This window comes from Manihot esculenta, chromosome 2 (genome assembly GCF_001659605.2).
Source record: "Manihot esculenta cultivar AM560-2 chromosome 2, M.esculenta_v8, whole genome shotgun sequence".
NCBI lineage: Eukaryota > Viridiplantae > Streptophyta > Magnoliopsida > Malpighiales > Euphorbiaceae > Manihot > Manihot esculenta.
The window spans coordinates 11,039,573-11,057,121 of NC_035162.2; the positions used below are offsets into that span (position 1 = coordinate 11,039,573).

At 35.6% G+C, this 17,549-nt stretch overlaps 1 protein-coding gene across 4 annotated transcripts; it reads left to right on the plus strand.

The window, feature by feature from the left end:
* The first annotated feature begins 1,171 nt into the window (after positions 1-1,171).
* On the plus strand, positions 1,172-16,787 carry LOC110609603. 4 transcript variants are annotated; one of them, XM_021749306.2, is made up of 15 exons: positions 1,197-1,518; positions 1,624-4,674; positions 5,701-5,831; positions 6,313-6,409; positions 6,538-6,670; positions 6,754-6,817; positions 7,559-7,728; positions 7,852-8,336; positions 9,750-10,076; positions 12,105-12,971; positions 13,048-13,120; positions 13,200-13,285; positions 13,944-14,063; positions 15,259-15,329; positions 16,404-16,787. In XM_021749306.2, the coding sequence occupies exons 2-15, from the start codon at positions 1,759-1,761 to the stop codon at positions 16,444-16,446; spliced, it is 5,583 nt and encodes a 1,860-aa protein (XP_021604998.1). In that variant the 5' UTR covers positions 1,197-1,518; positions 1,624-1,758; the 3' UTR covers positions 16,447-16,787. The 4 variants fall into 4 exon arrangements, with proteins under 4 accessions (XP_021604997.1, XP_021604998.1, XP_021604996.1 ...); XM_021749305.2 differs by having other exon boundaries at positions 1,172-1,320; positions 7,559-8,336; XM_021749304.2 differs by having other exon boundaries at positions 1,197-1,524; positions 7,559-8,336.
* The last annotated feature ends 762 nt before the right edge of the window (positions 16,788-17,549 follow it).

Genomic DNA, 17,549 nt, shown 5'->3' on the forward strand with positions numbered 1-17,549 from the left:
CCAACTGTAGCAGAATTACTTCCTTTATAAAATAGACCAGTCCAGTGCTCCAATTGGATCTCACTTCAATGATTTAGTCTGGACTTCATATTGGACTTGCGGGATCTTCGTGGAAGTGCATCACACTTTATACATGGTTCTGGTCAACTATTAATTTTTGTGGCGGTACCAGATAATTTTGTGTCTCACTAGCAGTGCTTCTTATGAATATACTTTGGGCAGTGTCTTTTCACAGTTTTGGTGGAGCTCCTCAATGACTGGAGTTAGTTTAACCAACATGCAATGTGAGCTAAGGCATTTCCTTCTTCTCCTCTGTTAAGTAGATGTTGGGATGCTCGGTTCTATTGGCAATGGCGATTGATCTGTTATGCTCTCTCTACTAGCAACTTTAAGGCAATAAGCTAGATTAAGTTTGGACTTGAGCTTGTATTATGTTATGTTATTTTATTAGGCATTTGGCTGTTTATCGTGTACTAGTTACTCTTATAGACTTTTAATGCAAATATTTGTTATGTTATATAAATTAATTTAATTTTAACAACGAATTAAAAAATTTTAAAAATATTATAATCTCCACCAGTTGAATAATAATTCAATTAAATAACAAAAAAATTAAAATTTTAAAATTATTTAAAATTTTAAAATTATTTAAAAATATTAGTCTCGAATTAATTTGAAGTGAAAAGTATGATGAGATTTTATTTTTAATTAAAAATTTTCATAATCGATAATTTTACTCAATAATTTAATTCAAATAAAGAATATAAAAAATAAAATTTCAGCTATTTGATATTAAAATCACATTTAAACTAAAAAGGAAGATATGCTTTACAAGGCAATGATAATTATGAAAATCATCATACTTTTACTATATAATATCTATTAATTAATAGGCAAATTTCTCTTATGGAAAGTGATATATGAAAAACAGACAATTTGGCAATGCTAAAAAAAAATTTGATTAATATATTTGTATATATATTAATGTTTTATTCAATAAATATTTAAGAAGTAAATTTTTTTTGCTATTAAATATATTTTTGTAAAATAAAAAGTAAATAAATAATTATAAATAAAAAATTAAGTAAACATTATATATCACATCAAAAAAACTACTTTTAGATTCATCCTAACTAAAAATTTTAATTTTTAATTCATTTTAAATGAATTTCACATTTGAGGTCTACGCAAAAATTTTACAAGCAATAAGCTCCGGAGTCTCAACTCCCGAGAACAAATGGCAGTGAGGCAGGTCTGAGTGGGCACTATCAGCAGGACTGACGGTGAGGGAGTTCCCATTCTGAGTTGCCAAACAACGAGGTCCTTCCTGTCTCTTCACTTACTCAATTTTTTCCTTTTTTCTTATTGTCCAAAGTCTCGAAAACCAGACACAATTTTTCTGTTACTGATCACTGCCTTGATATTTGCAAAACCATTGCCCTTTTTCTTCCCAAATTTACCAAAACCGACGGCGCTAAGTCCTCCTTGTTGCACTTCATTACCCCTCTTCGATTTTCAGTGAGAGTAGTTTTTTCTTTTCCAATTTCAATTTCAATTTCAATTTCAATTTCAATACTAAGGAAAAATCTTGATTCCAATTTCCTTCTTTTTTCTTCTCTTCAGGGTGTGAAGAATGGAGTTTAAGCAGAACCAGTGGAAGGTCAGAACGAAGGAGAGAGCTCTGAGTGTGGGCGGCAAAGACTTTGTTCTGTGAGAAGCGTTGTCATTTACTTGTTGCTAAGGCGGTGGAAGAAAAACATGCAGAGGAAGAGTGAAAGTGGAGTTGGGGCTAACTTGGGTCCCCAGATGACGAAGAGAAAGAGACTCGATGGTGAAGAAAATTCAGAATCAATGGTGCTTGGAAAGGTTCCTGATGTGGGTCTTGATATTGAAGGGGTTCAGGGCTGGTTTGGTGAAGGGAATTCAGATGTTTTCAGGTGGTTAGATGAAGTTGGGGAGGCTAATGTTAGAGAAAATTTGCAGCTTTGGCCTGGTGAAGCTGCACGTGGGAATGGTGGTCAGGTTCTTGGCGGTTATGGTGGAGAATTTGGTACAAATGGAGTCCTGGGTTTTGATGGTAAAGCTTTCAGACTTTGGGATGGTAAAGATAGTGGTGCAGAAACTCAGGTGGGCAAGTCAGGTAGGGATTCTGGTGAAAATGGTGTTATGGGTCTTGGTTGTGAAGCAACTCGAGCCCTATTCGGTGAAGTTAGTGCTGTTAATGCTGATGTCGGTTCTTCTGGTCAAGGAATTCATGGCTTCGATGGTAAAATTGGGGTTGTGGGTTCTACTGGAGAAGAAATCCAAGGTGTACTAGGTGAAGTCAGCGGTAGAAATGTTGATATAAACCTTGGTGGTGAAGGCATCAAGGAACTTTTTGGTGAATGCGAAAATGGGGCTATTGGATCCAGTAGTGGAGTGATTCCAGGTCTATTCGATGGTGTTGCTAGTGCAAATAAGGATTTGAGTTTTGATGGTGAAGGGGTTCCGTGCTGGTGTGGTGAAGCTGGATGTACAAGCATTGATGGCAAAGGAATTCAGGGGCTGTTTGGTGAGATTGCGTTTGCCAATGGTGGTGAAGGAATTGAACATAGGTATTCTGAGAAGGTAGATGGAAATGGACCAAATGGTGTTCCAGATGAGGAAAGAATGACCAAGGTTAAATTGGGTAGGCCAAAGGGATCAAAGAATAAGAAGAAAATTGGTGCTGTTGAAGCTGTAAACCAAGGCTCAAGTGAAGTTGGTGCTACTGGAGATGATACGGGTACCTCGAAACGGAAGCGAGGGCGACCAAAGGGTTCAAAAAGTAAGAAGAAACATCAAGTTGAGGAAAATCGTATCATATTTAACAAAGCTGTGGTTGGTAACGATGGTGGTGTTGGGAATGTTTTTCTAAGAGGTTCAGAGAATGAGAAGGTCGCTGTTATGGGTGAGGAAAAAGTGAAAATGCCTGATGAGACCGCTGATAGCAGCGGGGGAGGAAATGGAAATACCTGCACAAAGGTTGAGCATAATTGGCTGAAGGGTTTTAATAACAAGAACAAATTTGTAGGAGGTGGGGAATGTATTGAGGCTTTGGACCAAGCTGAGATTGTGCAGCAAAAGGATATTCAGAATTGCCCTGAGAGTTTAAAGAATAAGAAAGAAGATGATGTGAGCATAGAAAATCCACAATTGCCGGTTCAAATGTGGGGCAGTAATGATACTGGTGTTGAGACAGTTACCTCTTCAGGGTTGAATAATGAAAGGACTGCTCAAGGAGGCATGAAGAACAGAGAAATGCCTGGTGAAGGTGCTGCTGGAGAGGGTGGACTGGTCACATCAAAGCCTAGGCGTGGCAGACCAAAGGGTTCAAAGAGTAATAAAATAAAAAGTCTTCCTGGTGGTAATCCGGAAATGGCTACTGAAATGGAGGGTTGTAATGATGGGGATGACAAGATAATTGGACCTATGGTTTTGCTGGGTGAGGGTATTTCTACGTCAGGTGGAGAAGGTAGAACAATGCTTAGAGAATCCATTGGAGGTGTTGGATCAGCAAGTGAGATTTTTAAGCTGACAGATTTCAAGAGCAAACATACAATTTTTGCAGGTAATAGTCAGGAATTTCCTGGTAATATTTTGGGAGCCAATGACAATGGTGGTAACAAAGATAGAGGTGTTTCGAACATGATGACTGCCCTTTTTAATGAAGAAGTAAGAGCCACATCCGGTGAGGCCATTGTTGGTAGTAGAGAGGTGAATGAAAGCATAAAGCCCGAGGGTAGGTGTGACCCACCAAAGTTCTTGGAGAACAAGCAAAATGATCTTGAAGGAGATAATAAGGAAATGCTTTGTGATAGCATGCTTGGCCACCATTTTGATGATAATTCATTTAGGTTTTTGGCTTTGGAGAATGGGAAGGCTGTTTTCTCAGCTGAAGGAGATAGGGCAATGCCTGTTGAGGCCACATTTGGTAATGGGGAGGGAAGTCAAGTTGTTAGGCCTAAGGGTAGACGTGGCAGACCAAAGGGTTCTATGCATATGAAGAAAAGCCTTGAACCTTACAGGTGGGAATTGCCTTATGAAAATGTAGATATCAATGATTGTGTTGAGAATTTGGTGTCTAATGAGGTCAATGGTCATAGTGAAAAGGAAAGCAGAATTATAAAGGCTAAGAAAAGGCGTGGCCGACCAAAGGGTTCAAACAATAAGAAGAAAATTCTTTATTCTGAAGAAGTTGTTGGATGTTTAGGTGAATATAAGATGTTACATCGAAAAAATAAGAGAGGCCGGCCAAAGGGTTCAAAGAATAAGCAAAAATGTCTTCCAGCTGATGAAAATAAGGTAGTGAACAATGAAATTGGGGGCTGCAACAATAGCAAGGGCAATTTTTGTCTGACTGGTTTTCAGACTGATAGGAGTGCTGTTGTTGATGAGGAAGTAGGGAAAATGGCTATTCAAGCTACTGCTGGTGATGAAGCAAGACAAGAGAATGCTCAGCCAAAGGGTAAGCGAGGTCGACCAAAAGGTTCAAAGAAAAAGAATCCAATTGCTGTTTCTAAAGAACAAAGCCAAATACTTCTTCAAATAGAATCCAAGGGAGATGAATTAGCAGGTAACTCTGGCAATGCTTGCAAAAGGCATAGAGGACGGCCAAGGAAGTACAGCGACCAACCAGACAATTCAGAATCATTGGTAAGTTTCTCCAACAATATTCATAGTGGTTTTAATATATTTGAATAAACTTGTTTTATATTGACTTGTTGGATTTAGAGAACATTTCACAAGTCTACTGAAGTATGGCCGAGAAAATTATGCATTATGAATAGTCAGATATGTGGCTGTTTTAGGTAGACATGACCAGGGGTCGGGTTAGAATTGGAACTGGTCAAAACTGTGATTGACTTGAACCGTGTGACTGAACTGGAATGTTAGGTTTCGGGTCAAAAACCTTTGTTTGTTAGGTTTTTCCATTTTAAAACATAAAAAATTGAAAAAAAAAAATGAAAAAATATGGACTGTCGAATTTGATCAAAACCAGATCAAACTGGGTTGAATTGAAACTGGAAGTGGCCTCACTTAGAGGCCAGTTCAGGTTCATATCCTTGGTGAATTGGACATGGCCCTTGGCCAGGCTCACTTTAGGGTATGTGACATTTTCTTAAATACGTTAACAGGAGGATATTAGAAATTTAGAATTGGTATAAAATTAAAATTGATATGTTCTAGTATAGGAACTAAAAATAACTAAGCAACTTCTTTTTCAAACTGTTTTTAGACATCATCTAAATGGCTGCTTTTCCAGAAAGCTTTTTTGGCTTCCAACCTCAACCCTAAAGTGGATTCTCTTGCACTGATTTTTGAAGGACAATATTCTTGGAATTGGTGATAATGTTGGCTCTAAATTTAATTTTTTAAGTGGTGCCAGTATGACTATTTCCTTTCTTGTCTAGGCCTATATAGATTTTAACTCAAAAGAGCTTTATAATAAACATCGAAGAATGTGAAAGGAACCAATGGATATGGCACTATGATTGCTGAAGAGGGGAAGAAGTTCTTATTGATTTAACCTCGTACTGTTCCATTCTGTCAGTTTCCTTAAGAGGAGGATACCTTTCCACGAATTTGTATTTCCTTCATCCTTATTAAAATTTCTTCTTTTATAGTATAAAAGGAAACATAGATGGTTAATGGCCCATTCTAACCACATTTATTCATTAGGACATTACTGAAAGGCAAAAGGTACAGAGGAGTTTGATGTGCCACCAGTGTTTGAAAAGCCAAAACAACGGTGTTGTTGTTTGTTCCAACTGCAGAAGAAAACGCTATTGCTATGACTGCCTTGCAAAGTGGTAATGAAATCTTTTTACAAACTCCTTTTGCACATGAAAAATGTAGTAGAAAAAGCTGAGTGTTGGAGTTGGGTTTTAACTTTTAGTAAGGGTGAGCTTTGATGCAACAGTGAGATTGTTTCATTGTAAATTGGAGGTTACAGGTTGAAACCACCAAGATAACCTCCCCGCAATTCAAAGTAAAAGTTATGCACATTTGATCCTCCCCTGACCTTGTATTGTGAGAAGTCCTGTGTATTGGGGCACAGCTTTTTCAAGTTGGTTTTCATTGTAGTCAAGAAGTTTCTAATTCCTTAAGATTAAAACATCAGCATTTGGTTCACTTGGTAAAATACAATTGACATTTTGTTCTAGAATGGTTGCACTGAAAATAAACAACCGCTCTATTATATATATATGGGTAGCATAATTGTTTTACAGCTACTGATTGATATATTGCTCTTAGTTTGGAATACGAATTTGATTTTCAAATGAATATTAGGTACCCAGAGAAAACACGGGAGCAGATAGAGATTGCATGTCCATTTTGTCGTGGTAATTGTAATTGCAGATTATGCCTCAAAGAAGTAGTTGTGCTGGTGTGTGCCGGGTGTGCTTTTTTCTTATATTATTTTTATCTTCTCTGAAGCCTTTTCTCTCTTTTTCCATATCTCTGCATTCATGTTTTTATGGTGCCAAACTATGTGAGCATATATGGTTTTCACAGTCTAGGACTGGCAAAGCGGATGCAACTACCAAATTGCCAAAGCTTCTTTACTTACTAGATAAGACTTTGCCTCTCCTGAAACATATTCAACAGGAGCAGAGCTCTGAACTGGATGTGGAGGCAAGAACTCGTGGTATTGTAATTTGATTCAGTTACCAATCCGTGTGATTTAGTTCTATTATCAAATCAATCATTTGTCTTGCTCTTTTCCCGTAGGTGCTCCATTGACAGAAGAGGATGTATTACAATCCTTACTTGATGATGATGATCGACTCTATTGGTACTAAAGCATTCTCACACATCATAGAAGTGGAATTTCAGCTATTTATTAATTGAATTTCATGCATTCTTTTTCCTATGTTTTTTTTTTGCTTTTTCTTTTTATAAAAAATATTTAGTAACCCTTGGAAGAATGGGGACATAAACCCACAGTTTTCTTTAATACCTTGATGTTAGATGTGGCCCCCTTTCCTGAGTGGGTTAGACATGAGTGGTCTGAAAATGCTCTAGGCTTTAAACTTGCTACTAGTTTAGGTATATGGATTGATTCTTTTTTTTTTTTTTTTGCTTGACAATCTTATCTCGTTTATTACTTCTATTTACATAGCTGGATATCCTTAATTACATATCAAAATGTCCTTTTTTGTAAGTATTATCAAGCCAATCCACAAACGTTCAGTAAAGCTGTTGGTGGATTGTACTTTATAGTTAATTGAATGGTGAGAAGGAATGTGGTTAATAATGTTCAGTTGACTCCATCTATTAATAGCCCTTCCTTGGTTTGGGAGTGGATGTTAGGGGAGTGATCTACAAGTTATTGTTGAATGTCTGTGCTTTCTTGTCTGACTTGAGTTGTTTGCCTTCTGTTTTGGTTCATGTGATTCCTTTGAAAGTTGGAAGTTCATCTATGAATAGTCCTTTTAATGCTTATTCTGAAAAAAGTGTGCACAAATTCTTCATTTAGAACCTGTATATTCCCTGTGGTACTGTTTGTAACTATGAAATTACACTTGTTCGACAGTGACAACTGCAATACATCAATTGTCGATTTCCACAGAAGCTGCCCCAATCCTGATTGTTCTTATGATCTCTGTCTCTCTTGCTGTTGGGAAATTAGAAAAGGATCTCAGCCTGGAGGTAATGAGGCTGAATCTCCACACCATCAATTTGTTGAAAGAATACATGGTCAAGGTACGCAAATGGATGACCAGATAACTGCAAATGGTAAAAGATTTGGTTGGGAGAATCAAGTACCCCATCTAGAAAACAAGTGTGTAGCTGAATCATTGTTTGATTTTTCTGATTGGAGGGCAGAGGCTGATGGAAGGATTCCTTGCCCTCCTGAGGCATTGGGGGGTTGTGGTACTGAGATTCTTGTACTGAAACGTGTTTTTGAAGCTAATATGATTAAAGAGTTGATTACAAGTGCCGAGGAACTTACTAGTAATTATAAGCCACGTGATATTGATAGTTTTCAAGGATGTTGTTTGTGTCGTCCCTTCATTTCCACTGACTACAGAATGAAAGATTTTGAAGTGAGGAAGGCAGCAGATAGGGAGAAAAGTGATGATAACTTTCTTTACTGTCCAAATGCTCTTCGGCTGGGAGACAATGAAATTGAGCATTTTCAAATGCATTGGACAAGAGGGGAACCTGTTATCGTTAGAAATGTGCTTGAAAAAACTTCTGGTTTGAGTTGGGAACCAATGGTTATGTGGAGGGCTCTTAGAGGTGCTCAAAGAATATTAAAAGAGGAAGCACAAAAGGTTAAAGCCATTGATTGCCTGGATTGGTGCGAGGTAATCACTTTTTGCATGTTGATGTTGTACTTTGTCCATTTCTGATGATTGATTTTTCTATAATTGAAATTGCTTCTTTGGGTATAATGCTTAGTTTCTTTCTGATCTTTAGATCTGCAACCGCATCATATACACACATACGAGCATGTACGTGTACAAACACATCATTGTATAGATTATCAAACAGATAATGACTATCTTTTTATTCAATAGTGGAAATGTCATGACGTGTGCTGTAAATGTCATCTTAGATGAAGGGTAGAATATAGTTGACAGGGAAAATTTCTACCTTTAAATTGGACATAACTTTGTTGTTTTTGAAGATCTGTCAAGGGCTTCTAATTGTTCAATGAGAGATTATACATCCAAAAGTGTTACTGCTTTGTAATTTACTTGGTCAAATAGACTTGAGAAAGAACTTAGGATTGCTGCATATCATGTAAAGCAAAATTTTGTGAGATATTTTCCTTTCTCTTATTCTTGTCGTCTCAATAGTTAACTGCATGCTAGGATTTCCAAGTTCTATAGTGATGTGTTTACGCATAAGAATAATCTTTCTTTCTTTTTTCTCTAAAAGTAAATTGAATTTTATTTTAAGAATCCAAAAGTGTACTCGTCCACAATATTCATGTTTTGTTTTGGTACCTTGGTTGGTTGGTCTACCGACAATTCCATTTCATTTTCCTCTAATTTGCACATACTTCATGCATTTAGATTCTTTCATGCATTGGGTATCTTAAAGTCACCCCCTAGTTTTGAAGTCATCCTCCTATTATTCTTGATCCAATCAGTCATATTCTGTTGATCAGATTCCACAATAACATGCAGCATGTATTCTCTTCTTGTCCTTAACCGCAGTTCACATAATTGCCCTTACCTCAGCCATTATTTGATTAGAAAAAGAAATGCACCAGATGCAAGCTCACAGACAAATGGGCCTTTGAAACTGGAAGTCTGAAAACATAAACTATACATAAAATATAATATGATAAACTTAAAAACTGAGTGTAAATAGTAATTTGGTTTTTAAGGTAAAATACCAAACAAAAAAGTGAAATCCAAATTACGCATGCCAAATAAGAAAGGAACTAAATTAATTGAAATGCCCCAGTTCAGTGGAATAATTTGGTCTAAATAAAAATGATAATTTCGAGTAAAATCTTCCCTTCCTAAGGCCCTTCTGGAGAAATGCAATTCATGGTAGTAACTTGCATGTTAATGAATTGGAATTAGGGATACTATTTTTCCTTGGTTTACAGTGCCTTAATCACATTATGGAAGTGATGCACTAGTGCGTCCTCACATCATTAAGTGCTATTACTGTTTTTATGTAGTTGACACATATTTTTGGCTAAAAATTTGTTTCTCATGCCTCATAACTTGTGGAATAAAATTTGCTCTTCATCTTGGCAGGTTGAAATTAATATTTTACAGTTCTTCAAGGGCTACTTAGAGGGGCGAAGGTATAAAAATGGGTGGCCAGAGATGCTGAAGCTGAAGGATTGGCCCCCATCGAATTCATTTGAAGAATGTTTGCCAAGGCACGGTGCTGAATTCATAGCCATGCTTCCCTTTAGTGAATATACCCATCCAAAATCTGGTCTTTTAAACCTAGCTACAAGGCTTCCTGCTGTCTTGAAGCCAGACTTAGGACCCAAAACATACATTGCTTATGGATCTATGGAAGAACTTGGCAGAGGTGATTCAGTGACTAAACTACATTGTGACATCTCTGATGCGGTGAGCAGTATTTCTATATTTAAACTTTTTCTTTATATTGATGTTTAAGGTATTGAAGCTTCTGTCTACTCTTTCCATTTCTCCTCCATAGGCTCTTCTACTGGTTTGTTAATTTTGGCAATATAATGCAATGGCTTTCCAAAGAGAGAAGATTTCATCTCTTTCTTATTGATTCTTTACCTAAAAGACTAAAGCCATTAGTTTTCGGTGTATAATGGATAATTTTTCCCTTTTATCTTTCAAAATTAAATAATTAAATAGAAGTAAGATAAATAAAATAACTATCCTTGCACAAGAAGCATGAAGCAGATAGACATGCAGTTCTCATGTATGAATCTTGCAGTATTTCTACAAGTGTTAAGATGTTTAAGTTGTCTTATATGAAATGGTCAGACTTATATATATATATATATATATATATATATATAGATATATATATTCAATATATATATATATATATATATATATAGATATATATATTCAATATATATATATATATATATATATATAGATATATATATTCAACAATCACTTTAAATTCATTTTTTTCTAATGCTGGGGCAGCCATATTTTAGTCACGTGAATGGGATAAGGTTAAGGTGGTAGTCAGTCTGTGCATGTGAGGTTCAGTGTGCAAAGCTGGTTTGTAGTCTGCTATTTAGGAGGTAGCACTGATAAGTATAGGATGCTGATAAATTATCATTTTGTCCCACCAATGGGTTAACAAGTCTTGTTCTTGATTGTTTATTTGGTTTCATGACTCTTGGCATTCAAGGAGGTGCTCAAACAGAATCTACATTGTAATGTAATGATGTTGATGACTTGATATACTGATAGATATGGTTGATGCAGAATCTAAATTTAGGAGTTATGTTGATTTTATTTTTCATTGTAAAATCAAGAAGTTTAACTTTCTATTATCTAGGAAATTTAACTTATAATTGTTATTTAATTGTTTAGGAATTCTATTGTTTCAACATTCTAGTTAGTAGGTTGATCTAATCTTATTTTGGTATAATAAGACTAGTTATTAGTATACAAGTACCTATGTATTTTAGGTATTTGTAGAGCTTGTTGTGATTGCTGTTGACAATTGAGAGTTAATAGAAAATTTGAGATTTTCCCCTCTTCCCCTGTGATTGTTCTTTGCGTTTTACATCAATTTCATAAAATTTGATGGTTCATTTTTTCCCTCTCAGTTTTCTTTGTGGTTCTGCATCAATGGTTTGCTTACTTTTCAGTGGATAATTACTCCTTGTCAAGGAACTTTATATTGAATAATAATCATGGTCAGTTGGTAATCAATGAGAGTTTTTCAACTTCAATGTGAGAAATTTGTTGGCTTTCATGGTAGAATGAATGGATGATGCATCTCATTCTGTTTGGTGTCTTCAGTGTGCTTGGGCTTGTAATTTGTAAAGAACATTTGCATTTGAGACCTCTCTTTTTGGGAGTTAGAAATTAAATCCTGTTCTTTTGAACAATTTTAGGATTTTATGCAGATTGATATTTTATGTACTTGACTACTAGTATATGTTACTGACTAATAATCTGCATATCGGCTTTAGATTTGTGCATCTAGGTTTTCATTGTATTTATGTGTGTGTTGTAGTGATGATTGGTTAATAGTATAGTTGGAATTTTTCACTACCATTTTCTTAGTGTGCAGGACGTGGCTACCATATTTGCATCAGAATACGCCTTTTTCAGAATGCTTATCAGAATTTATTCCAAAAGCTTTTCTCCATCCTTGTGCAGTGTTTAGTTAGTACTTTTCAAGGAATGCTTACTGTATTTAACTTGAGGGAGGAAATAAGTTTGTATATGATATTTGATCTCTTCTATTAGAAATATAATTAATCTACTGGAAATAGTAATTGAATTTAAATTAAATAAGACCACAAATATGCAAAATCATGTACAAATGTCTCAAAAACTAAAGAGATGGTTGCTTCTTGTAATTCTATGTTGATGTCTGCTAGTTATGGTTGCAAACTCATGCTTTAATTCATTTTAATTTTCATTTAGGTTAATGTACTCACTCACATGAAAGAAGTGAAGCTTCCCCCATGGCAAAGTGAAATCATAGACAAATTGCAAAAGCAATATGAAGATGAAGATAATAATCAGATTTGTGGTGTGATGCAGAAAGCATCAGGGAAATGTGGAAGGAAGCCAAGGAAAAGTCCTTGTAGAGATGAGAGTATAGATCCTGAATTATTTCAAAAAGGGGAAACAATTGAGAGTGACTCCTCTCTAGAACGGTTGTATATACAAGAAATGAAATTGGATGAACAAGAAAGTAAATCCCAAGCATTGGATGGATCCAGTAGCATTCAGTTTCCTCAGAAATGTTCTGCTTCCGCAGGAACTACAGTAACTGAAAATACAAAGCAGTTGGTTGGAAATGCAGAGAGAATGGTGCCTTGTTATGATCCACATATGCTTGATTCCAGCTCCTTGTGGTACAATGATTGGGAGAAGATGAATCCTGTGCTTAAGAAACAGGATGAGGTGAAAGGATATTCTGCAGAATGTAGTGACATTGTCAGGGGTGAGTTGTTACCTAAAGGCATGCATATGGATGCATCTGATGATCATGGAATGGACGAAATTTTGGGATTGAATTTGGAAAAGAATAACTATCATTCGCTCAATCAACATGATAAATGTACCGGGCTTGTTGGTTTAGCAGCGGAAACAAAGGATTTGGGATCAGTTGATTTAAATACAGTTATGACTAGTAAAATTCTGGCGGAAAACCATGCTGCAAAACATCTATATGGTGGTGCTGTTTGGGACATTTTTCGTAGGCAAGATGTACCCAAGCTAATTGAGTACTTGAAGAAGCATCAGCATGAATTTCTTCATATCAGTAATCTTCCTGTGAATTCTGTGCGTATCTTGCCTACCAATGACAGTACATTACTATAAGTTTCATTATTTTAAGCTCATGTTGCACTTGCTTCAGGTTGTTCATCCTATTCATGACCAGACCTTTTATCTAAATGAAAGACATAAGAGGCAACTGAAGGAGGAGTTCAGTAAGATATCATTACATCAATTAGTCATTCTGTTTTATAATGTTTCAACTAGATTGTGTAACCATGAGCTCCTGGTCAGATGTTGAACCTTGGACATTTGAGCAACACCTTGGTGAGGCTGTTTTCATCCCAGCAGGGTGTCCACATCAAGTGAGGAATAGACAGGTTAGATGTTCTAGTATTAAGATTTAGGATCTAAATTCTGATAGCTTGCCAATACGGTCTTTCTCCTCAAACTCTTCTTGTGCTTTGCATCCAACTGCACAATAACTAAATGTTAGGTAATTGATTAGGACATACGATTCTGGTGATTTCTTCTGAAATTTTCCTTCTGGTTTTTGTCCTGCCTACTAGGATAATATTACTATATGCAATACCATGGAATTTCAGTGATTATTAAGTAGTAGATTGTGAAATTCAGAAGAGCATCTTAAATGGAAAAAATAATGTAAAAGAAGTGTGGAGCCGACGCTTAAGTTAAAGTAGATGTTCAGAGCTTCTCATTATATACCTCTATATTTTTATATGTATTGTTAGGTCTATCGTCAAAATCAGAATCAATGACGTTAAAGCATCTCTCCATGAGCTTATTAAGATACCATAGAGCTTTTATCTGGATTTACCTGTCATTTCAAATTCTAACACTGCCTAGACTAGTAGCTCAAATCAAAAGCAAATAACGAAAATCACATGAAAGTCAGCTAGCATATTTTTTGGCTTATTGGGAAGAGCAAAATTTTTTATCTGCATTTTTATGACATATCTTGTTAGTACTATCTTACCTCCTTTCCCCCTTCATCTTTTTGTCCTCTCCTCCTTCCAGTCATGCATAAAAGTGGCCCTTGATTTTGTATCCCCTGACAATGTTCAAGAATGCATTCGGTTGACAGAAGAGTTCCGTATGCTTCCAAAGAACCATAGAGCTAAAGAAGATAAACTAGAGGTATGTAATGTACTTTTTTTTTTGCAGTTTAATATTGCAATTTTGAAGATTCAAATTAATTGCCTTTTGCTATTTATAGAGCACAAGTGATTTCATGATTTTGTAGTTTGCATCCTTTTATATGCTTAGTTGGGTAGGAGGGGCTATTTCCTCAACTATTCTTACTAAATTCACAACATTATGTAGTTTGATCAAAATATTCTCTCTTTTTCACCTTTATGTTATTTTCTTTTTTTAAAAAAGATTAATGCTTATTCTTTTCTGATCAAAATTTCATAGCCTTCCTCTCTTCATAATATATATCTTTCATTACTTTTCTTTCTTTGAAATCTGATGGCCCTCCCTTCAAAATCATCATCACAATCTAAGATTTAAAAGGCTCAAGGGCAATAAGTTCTTGATTGGAAACTATGGTCATGTTTCTTGTACAAGTGGAAGAGAACTGCAACAAGTGGGCAGCGGGTGCCTCAGTGCATGGTTGTGTTCCTCAAATAATGGGAAGAAGATTGAATTTTCTCTTTTGGCCAGAAAAGCAGTAAATTCTTTTGACACTAACCAAAAAAATGCAAAAGTAAAATTCAAAAACTGAACTTTGAATGGTTGTTTTATGGGTTTTGGTCTTCATCTTTGCTTGCACTTTTTCCTTTCCATTCTTATGATTTGCATGGTCAAATTCTTTGAATACCAATAAGGTGCATAGGAGGCATAACTTGCTCAAGTTTTTTTTTTCCTGCTCTTGAAATCATGGTGGGCCTTGGCCTTTGGGCTGGGGAGTGGAGAGATAGAATGATGTGGATTGAAGAAAAAGATGGGAATAGCTCTATCCTCCAGTATATTAGGTTGTCGGAATAGCTCTATCCTCCACTATTCATGGAATAAAGTGTAGTTTATCCAAAAAGGAATTGGCTTTGCTCTGGTGTGGGGTGGAGGGGAGGAGTTATTAGGTGCACCTGGTGTCTCAGAATTTCTCTGCAGAAACAGTCTCTAGTGCTTTCTGTCTAGCTTCTGTAATGTATGCATTATTGTTTTCTAACCTGCATTGTATAATTTTACTATGCTTTCTTACTAATTTATTATCTTGTAATAGATGCTTGTTGCTTCTTTGTATATGGGCCAATAATGTGCCTTTTCTTATTTGTTTTTGTACTCCAAATCACAATTCCCATTGTTTTCATTTGTTATTTTTATCTTTTAGATAAAGAAGATGACACTGTATGCTGTAAAGGTTGCTGTAAGTGAAGCCAATAATCTGATTTCTGGACTTGAGTAAGGCCATATTTTATACTTGATCTCATTACTTTCTGACAATTGCTTTTGTTTCACTGTTCAAGAAAAAAAAACGTGTTAATGTATTTTGTTGGTGTCAGTCTCACCTTATGAGATAAATATGCAGGCTGGTTCAAGTAATGCTGGTTGTAAAATTTTATGGGGATTGAACCACCCTGAGGTTTCCTCTGAATAAAGCTAGGTTGAGAAAATGGTAATCTGGTTATTCTTTAAAATTTGACAGATTTATTAGGGTATCAAATGTGACATAAATTCAATTTGAAAATCAATCTGTTAGCTGTGAGCATAACTTGGCCAGTTTAATGTGATATTACTTCAAATTCGGGAAATGCAGACGACTACATACACAACTGGAAGAATCATACTAATGTGAAAAGATGCTATACTATTCCAAAAGATAGACATTAATCTTATTTAACAATAGTGAAGGTCTGAGCGGGGGAACGGGAGTGAATTTCTCTTCATTGGTGGGTCTTTTTGCATGAATATTATAGCCGGCGATGAGTTGGGCCCTTGATTTGGCGTGGGGTGTATAATAGATTACATCAGGTGCCATATGGCTCCACAGGGCATACTGCACCATGTTCCTTCACAAGTAAATTTGTATTCTTATCTCCATTTCCAATATAAAGGTTGAATGCACCTAATGAGGATGCCGTAGATGAGCAAGAAGCTCTAGGCAAGCAGATAAAACAGTTAGACATCAGCTAGAGAGCCGAGTTTTTACTACTTTTGGAAAAAGTGCTGAGCATATTAAACATTAATTCATTTCCTATAGGCTTGCATAAATTATTAAGTTACTTTACCCATCAAAATGACTGGCCAATTTAATATTATAACCTACCCGCTTGTATTCACTCTTTCAACTTCATTTGTTCCCGGGATTTTCATTCTCAACACTTTTCAAAGCCTATTGCAGATGGTAATAATCATCGATAACACTGCCTATGATTTGTTTTTATGTTGGGAATTTTTTGCTTTCTGTGTAGTTACTCCATTAACAAATGTTGTTGGTTCTGTACGTGTTGAATAAAATGCTGGTGACTTTTGCAGGTCATCAAATGAAGACAAGCAAATCCAAGAGCATTTACCTTAAATGGAAGTGTTCTCTGTAAATAGCACCTCCTATGGAAAATGGTTGACGATGAAAGGATCTGGTGCTAATTGGTTAGGTACAGAATAGTTTTCTGGCTGACCTACATGTTAGTTGTGCAGTGCAGATTAGTTTCTGGTGTTGTATATCAAACCTTGATATAAGCTCTAATTTTGGATGCTGCAATGTATATCTTTCATTAAGCATGTTGTCACAATTATTTTCTTACCCTAATGTCAGTGTCTTTAGATTTTCTGGACTTGTTTGTTGCCCTAGGAATCAAGAGGTTTTAAGTTTTGTAGCACTGTTGTATTGTTTTAGTTATTCCTTGTGATTTATATTTATTCCTTGCATTGTTTACTTGTAAAATTATAATTGAATTTATGATGGGAATATATATCTTTCATAAAAAAAAATGCTCCATTATAAATGAAACTATTTGTTTTTATTTATACTAAAAAAATGAGTTCTAGTTTTAGTGTTTTTTATGTTGAAGAAAGGAATATTTTCATTAAAAAGCACAGAAATAAAAGGCTCAAGCTCTCTTTCATTAACTAGAGAAAGTCCTGTTACAACTTCATCTTCATACCTAATCACCTGTGCTTGGATACTGGAACCCACAGGCCACAGCCCGAAGGGCATGCAATCCTGATGCTGAACTTCCTGGAAGACCGCCTGCCAAAGGAAGAGATTGCACGCACGCTGGGACGCACAATCAGAGAAGCTCACCTAAGCCCATTAAATTAGCAGAGCTCCCTTGAAGCCGAGCACTTCCAGAAAATGGGCAACCTAGGGACAGCCATCAAAGGCCGATTCTGTTTGGAAGTAGAGTAAAATTCTGTTTGGAAGTAGGTATGGTTTTATAAGATAATATTTTTCATGATTTTTAAATTTTAATAATTTTTATTATTTGAGAAGAAGATAAAGTTTTTTAAGTATTTGAAGATTATAGAGAAAAACCCTTATTAACCAACTAATTTAATTGAAATTGAAGGATTTTAGAGGTTTTTAATAATCTCTGAAAACCTTACTTTAAAGATTCTTATTCTCTCCTAAATATAAGTTTAAGATTTTTAAATTTTGAAAAGTTTTTTATTATCTTAAAA

Coding starts and splice junctions, on each gene's coding strand:
- LOC110609603 (XM_021749305.2), top strand. CDS start 1,759: ATGCAGAGGAAGAGTGAAAGTGGAGTTGGGGCTAACTTGGGTCCCCAG. Junction 6,671..6,753: donor TGTGGAGGCAAGAACTCGTG/GTATTGTAATTT, acceptor CTTTTCCCGTAG/GTGCTCCATTGACAGAAGAG. Junction 6,818..7,558: donor GATGATGATCGACTCTATTG/GTACTAAAGCAT, acceptor CTTGTTCGACAG/TGACAACTGCAATACATCAA.